This window comes from Mastigoproctus giganteus, chromosome 14, assembly GCF_048544385.1.
Source record: "Mastigoproctus giganteus isolate SK-2022 chromosome 14, ASM4854438v1, whole genome shotgun sequence".
Taxonomy (NCBI): domain Eukaryota; kingdom Metazoa; phylum Arthropoda; class Arachnida; order Uropygi; family Thelyphonidae; genus Mastigoproctus; species Mastigoproctus giganteus.
In genome coordinates this window covers 117,511,953-117,519,277 of record NC_143588.1, presented here as the reverse complement: position 1 = coordinate 117,519,277, position 7,325 = coordinate 117,511,953, and the positions used below count along the sequence as shown (strand labels likewise).

The 7,325-nt window shown below is 36.2% G+C and overlaps 1 protein-coding gene across 1 annotated transcript; it reads left to right on the top strand.

Annotated features, from left to right (window-relative positions):
- The first annotated feature begins 1,227 nt into the window (after positions 1–1,227).
- On the top strand, positions 1,228–2,255 carry LOC150075656 (uncharacterized). The gene has a single exon (XM_090388609.1). The coding sequence runs from the start codon at positions 1,228–1,230 to the stop codon at positions 2,242–2,244; it is 1,017 nt and encodes a 338-aa protein (XP_090244735.1). The 3' UTR covers positions 2,245–2,255.
- The last annotated feature ends 5,070 nt before the right edge of the window (positions 2,256–7,325 follow it).

Sequence of the window (7,325 nt, the reverse complement as noted above, 5' to 3'; positions counted from 1 at the left end):
AAAGTGCATTTTCATGTATAGACCATCTTAAAAAACATAAAGGCATTTGTAATAAGAATTTTTTTTTAATTTTTACTTACAACATTCCATAAAAGATAAGATGGTTTCATGAGTTGTTATTATCATTAGTATATTATTGATAAGTCAAAATTTAGTCTTAAAAGCCTCAGATGTCTGAAAAGACTACTCAAGTACAAGTCATTTCTCTACATGGTAAAAATAACTGAAGTTATTTAGAAGGCATCATTTTGTTGAATATCATATTATAAATATGATATTCAGTATATCACAGGCTGATCTCCAGCTCAACTTGGACCTGTGAACTGAAGTTTTTCTACTGCTCACATATTCCAGATCATAATAGAACTTTTTTTACCATATGCTTCAACAACCATTTACAGTCTGAGGCCGTGCGATTTCTCCAGCAAAAAAGGAAAATTTTATAGATGTATATTCAAAAAAGTAACATTGGAAAAAAAATAATAAAATACAAAATTACTTACCATCAACAAGAGATGAAAATAAACCTTTATATGTGTAAAAATTGCCCGACATTCTAGGTTAGGAGGAAATTAAACTTTTTTTGTTTGTTGTTCTCAAATTTTTTTCACAAGGTATGTCATTGAACTTTTTGATCTTACCTTACATGTACTGTATATGTGCTGTGTTTTCCTATTAAATCGACTAAGGTCATCATTTTTCTTTACAGATCGCTAAACTAATGAGACAAATGGACAAATAGAGAAGAATATTTGGAAGAAAGCTACTTATTTGAAAATCAATGCAGAGTTTTTCCTCCTGTCATGTGGGTGTCATCTTTCAGGATATATTTATAAAAAATTATCCACACCATTAGAGATCACTTCTCATAAAAATATTTTTAAATACACAGGTGAATATTAAATTTTGAAAGTGCTCAATCAAAGAAAAACATTGACACAATGAAAATAATCATTTTATTAAAAAAATGAATTATTGATAACACATATGATGTCTTTTATCAAAAGAGGCAGAGAAACATGATCTCTATTTATACCTAGAAGACGGATTATGTTTTGAAAGTTCGGAATGACTTCTGATGCAGAAGAAATTAAAAACAGTTGTGCATGTCAGCCTTCACAGTCATACTAATTTTGATACTACTGTTCTGTCTAATGAGAAAACTTCATTTGTGGAGCCTGTGTCAGATGATGATTATATTCTATAAATCTAATTTTTCAAAGCAGAATGCAATCTTATAAGAAGCATTTTATGTGTGAAATATGTGGCAAGACATTTTCTCACTCAGGGCATTTTGACACTCATAAGAAAATTCATACTGGTGAAAAACCTTTTAATTGTGATATATGTGAGAGGACATTTCTCCGGTCATCACATCTTAAAAGACACAAAAGAATACACACTGGTGAGAAGAATTTCTTATGTGAAACATGTGGCAAAGCATTTTCTCGGCAAGAAAATCTTGATATACACAAAGGAATTCACACTAAAAAGGAGCCTTTCGTGTGTGAAATATGTAACAAGCAATTTCGACATGCAGCCACTTTTAATGCACATTTGATCACTCACACTTTTGAGAAGCCTTTTATACATAATAAGACACTTTTGTGTCCTGGAGATTCTCAAACACATGGAAAGCCCTTTAAATGTGAAATATGTCAAAAAACATTTTCACAATCAGGATATTTTAATAGACACAAGAGAATTCATAGTGGTGAGAAACCTTTTAAATGTGAACTATGTGATAAGACATTTTCGTGCTCATCAGGTTTTAAAAAACATAAAGAAATTCACACTGGTAGGAAGAGGCCCTCCTTTATATGTGACACATGTGGAAAAGCATTTTCTCAGCTGGGAAACTTTAATACACACATAAGAATTCACACTAATGAGAAACCTTTCACTTGTGAAATTTGTAACAGGTCATTTACACAGTTAACAACACTGAAAACACATTTGATCACTCACACTTGTGCGAAACCTTTTAAATGTGAAATATGTGGAAAGGCATTTCCACGTTCAACACATGTTAAAAGACACAAAAGAATCCACACTGGTGAGAAATCTTTTTTATGTGAAACATGTGGCAAAGCATTTTCTCAACTAGATAGGCTAAATAAACACACAAAAATTCACAGTATCGAGAAGCCTTTTGCTTGTAAAATTTGTAGCAGGACATTTATGCAGTTAGCAACTTTTAATGCACATTTGAACATACACACACAAGGAAATCCTTTTATGTGACAATACATTTTTCTGCCCTTGAAAAGCTCGAACACAGTATGAGCAGAGAACTTTTAAATGTAAATTATGTGAGGACATTTTGACACTCAAAACATTTTAAAATAGAAGAATAGGTACTAATCAGAAACATTTTAAATCTGAAATATGAAATAACGTGGCCCTGAAATCACGAGTAATATAAGGTGTAGAACAGCTTCCCAATTGCCCTTGTGGGTGGAACAGTTGGCAGGATTGTGATCCTCCCCACACCAGGTGGAAAACACTTGGTGTTGATAGTCATGTTGATACCGGTATTTTTCGCAATGTGCTTGATTTAGTCGATCTCGGGCGAGGGTAGCATGAATTTTTCTCCTGGAAACTCAGGTTTTTTTGTCCAGTAGACAGAAAATTGTTCTCAGAACACACAGAATGTACAGACAATATACATGGAGCAATATGGCCTTAGTTGCTGAAGCTCCTAACACCCAACTAAAACAATAGCTTTCCAATGAGGAAACCTTCAAACTTACCCAAAGTTACAAACAGACCTTTGTTGTTCTGCAAATAAATAATTAGATTGTGTTCTTGTTGTTACATCATTCACATGTTGAAGTAAACCATATAGGAATCATAATATTGAAGAAATCTTCAGAAAAACATTTGCAGAAGGAGAAAATTGGCCTAGTTTAATTAAAACATTAATTACATTTACACTAAAATGAAGTAGCCGCACTTGGTAAACTAAAATAAAACTATTTAATAAATATGATTTATTGATAAGAAATTTTAACTGATAATAATATGCCTTTGTTAGTCCGAAAGTAAATTCTAAGCTTCTCACTTGGAGTGCCTGAAATCAATTAAGTATATCAGTGAGTGTCCACCATCTAGATCAGTTTGGTCATTGTGTATCTGCAGGCTTAAAGTTACTCATACGTTATACCTGCATTGTTGTTTGCAACAGATAAGCTGAAATTGCTATGTGTAAAAAATTAATTGATTTTAAAAAAATATTGTGCCAATCACTCTTTGAATTGTAAACACTGCCCTCATGTTTTAATGCCTTATGCTTTTGGTCTGGAACACTGCCATCGCATCTATGGAAACTCTAAAATTCATTATATTTAAGTTATTTTTAATATAAATTTAAATAGCTGTTGCTCATGGTAATGTTTCAATGTTTGAAAGTGAATTGAGATCTTAAAGATAAGCAAAAATAAAATTTTAAGATATTACTATTGGGGGCGTTGCCTAATAACTATCTAAATCAGGCTGGAAGTGTTAAAGTGAACAGTATAGAGTTTTGTCGTTGCCTGATAATGTTAAAATTGCCATAATGGATTTGGTTTTCCTTTTAATACAGGAAACCATTACTGCTGCTGTGAAACAAATGAACATAATGCAGACAAATTAAATGGAGTTACATTTATTTATTTTTATTTTTTTTATTAAATGGACTTACAACATGGAGTTTTTATTCAATTCATAAAACAAGATATTTTTTTAAAATAATTATTTGTTCTAAAGATTATGAAATGTCTGACATTTTCATTTATCCTTAAACCCTAAAAAGCCGTTACTGAAATCATTATAATATTCAATGTCACCATCGTCCATGTTATGAGTGATCTCTGAGTCAGATGAATGTGTTTCCTCATACAAAAGGTCGTCTTCCGTGCCGTCAAGAGCATTGGTTATGCCACACTTCTTAAACGATCGTACTATTGTCTCCATTTTAATTTCATTCCAAGCATTTTTGACCCACTGGCAAACCTGTACAATGGTAGGTCTTTTGATGCGCCCTGTTGATGTTAGTTCATGCTGTGGGAGCATCATCCATTTATTCCATTCTTCACGCATGTAGTCCTTGAAAGGCTTATTTATTGATACATCCAGGGGCTGCAATTGACCCGATAACCCTCCAGGAATTACAGCCATTTGCATGTTTAAACTTTTTAATCTTATCTTAGTACAATTAGTTAGGTTAGACCGGAACTGATCCCACACGAGAAGCGACGGCTTCTTGCGAAGTCCACCAGGACGGCGTGACCACACCTTTTCCAGCCAAAACCTCACGCCGTGCTCATCCATCCATCCTTTGGGGTGAACTTGAATAAAAACTCCTGCTGGAATGCTTTCTTTCGGCATTGTTTTCCTTTTAAATATTAGTAATGGTGGTCACTGGGTACCATCAGCACAACATGCCAGCACTGCTGTAAAATGGTATTTCTCATTGCTGGAAGTTTTAATGATCACAGATTTAGCACCCTTAAAATCAAATGTCTTATTAGAGGGAATGTCAAACGTCAGTGGAACTTCATCCATATTTGCAATTTGACTAAGTTCAAAGTCATTTTCTTTTCTGACTTTGATAATATATCGGTGAAAATCAATAATTTTGTTTTCGTACTCCTCAGGCATTTTCTGTGCTATTTTTGTTCTTGTTCACATCGCTAATCCGTGTCTAGCAGTAATGTCCTAGCAGCGGTGAGGTTGGCACACCTTGTGGTGAAGACAGCCTGGGCAAATCGAGTGAGCGCTATATATTTATCTCCGTCATTTAGTAGATCTTGCTCCTGATTGAGGGAAATTCCTCGGATTACAGTAAACAGTTGTAATCAGTGGTTTTCATAGGAGGGGCACTCATACATAACGGCCCTGGATTCCTCATCTCCACAATGGAAAAAGGGATGGGGTTCGATACCCATAGAGTTGAGTTTTTGCTGGAATGATCCATGTCCTGTTAATAAAAAGGTTTGCAATCCAGGTGAGTACCAGAAAGGAGGCTTGGGAAAGGTGAAACTGACTGAGGGGAAGCTTCATAGCAACCCACAAAGGAGAAATAACTTCTTGGTTATTTCTTCTTTGTTGGTTGAATTCCAGGATTCCTGCCAGAGGTGCTGCAAGTGATCTGAGATTCGTCTTTTTTCATGTTTGTAGTCGCTTGTCAGGTCCAGTTGGAGATTAAGTAGCTGTGTAGGTACGCCTTTTTTCAGACGATGGAAAAGGCCTCTTTTGGCAACTTCAAGGTATAGGGGCATATACCCTGCGATGACTTGGAGCACGGGTACTAACAGTGTGGCACGCCCTGGTTACTGATTGAAGAATAAATAAATTGCTGTATGGAGTCCAGCTTGCATTTGTTTCGCTCCTGTGCAACTTTGGTGTAACAGACTAAAGCACCGTAACTGACAATCGGAACAAAAACTGCTTTGTAAATTAGGGAGAGGGCTTTGTGTTTTAGACCTCAATCTGCTCTACTGATTTTTCTAATCATAGCTGCATATTTCTGTATCTTGATTGCTCGGTATTTCAAGTGGGGATAGAAGGTTACCTTGGTGTCAATGTAGAGGCCTATGTATTTAACTTCCTCATAGAGGCGAATTGAAATATTAATCTTCATAACTGGTGGTCTGCGTATCTGGAGTTTCCCCTTCAATAAGATCGACCTCATCATCTCACCGGAGAAAGAAAGTTGATGTGTTCTGGCCCAACTCTGGAGGTGTCCAAAGCCACATTGGCCTTAACCTCCAAGGCAGCTCTAGTGTCGGACTGAATGACGAGAACAAGATCGTCAGCATAGGCTAAGGGAAGGACCCCACCAAGGTCCACCCCAAGGAACTCATCCAAAACAATGGACCATAGAAATGGTCCCAGGACAGAGCCCTGGGGACAACCCCGGAAGACACTTCTCATGACTTTGAAATTTAGTGATAATCTGCACTCTTCTGTCTTCGAGGTATGATTTTAAACTGTTGTAGAGGTTCATTTTTTTCCCCTTTATTAATACACACAGTTTACATACATTCATATATATACAAAACTTACATAGATTTATATACATACATTTCCATCATCCAGGGCTTGTATGTGTGTATGTACGTGTGTCATGGTGACTCCAAGGCAGTAGCCCATTTCCACCTTTGTTCTCTGTGTTGGTGTGTTGTAGAGGTTCCATTTCAACCTCCATTCCCGCTCCCTAGGCCTTAGCCTATCCGTGGATATATCAAAAATGGGATAAATTCTTTAATTTTGAAACTCAAATGTTAGTATAAAAGTTTAACAAAACTAAACAATAAAATTTGCCTATCATTTGGCCACTTAGCCTCATGCAAGGAGAATCAACTTTGAATCATTCTATTCTGCTGATCCTAATTGGATGAGTTGATGTCCCTGCCACGAGGAGCGTGCCACTACTATCTAACATTCTATATCGTCTCTTAAAAACTCCACTTAAATATTTATTAAAATAGGTAAATAACCTTTTGTCAGTGAACATGACATGGAGTCTCTCCTCCAAAAAGCCGATTGATAATTCTAATTCTGTTCTTAGATCAACATAATAGTTGCAGTCAAGCAAGACGTGCTCTGATGTTTCGGGCTCACCACACATACACATACCATTTTCTTTAAGCCCAAGTTGAAAGAGTCGCAGTGCAAATCCATGTCCAGTTATTAAAAACGTGGATTGTAAGCCAAACTGTTGCCAGACTTTTCTTTTGACATTAATAATGTCTACTCTTGGTATAAACATAAATGTCTGACGACCTTTTTCAGTTGTCTCCCACTCCACTTGCCATCTCACTTTTCTTCTCATGTTTAACATCTATTCTTGTGTAAATTTTATTTACCTCTGGACATGTTCTTATTCTCATAATTATTTTCCTAATATTCCTTTTAGTGAGGTATGCCACTCCAGCCATTAATACCTCGTATTGCACTGGCATCTTTCCCGATATTACCTGCAGAGGTTCTGTGGACATGCCCAAGTAATCCCTAGTAATGCAAACCTTTGTGCTTGTATTAGGTGTTTTTGGATAACTACATTCCCAATTCTATGTACTCAAGCTCCGGCACCATAACAAATTATTGGAATAAATAAATCTCCGGCAACCTCTACAACACTTGTAGAGGTTGCTGGAGATTCCAGCCTACCGAAGTCTTCGAAGGACACTGGGCCACCACAGTCGATCGAAGGCCCCAGCGAAGTCAACCATAATAGCCAAGGAATATTTTGCTTTCGTTTGTGTGGCATGATTAATTAGTTTGTGGATGGCGTCTTCAGTGCTACATCGGATCTTGAAACCAAACTGGTGTGGGGA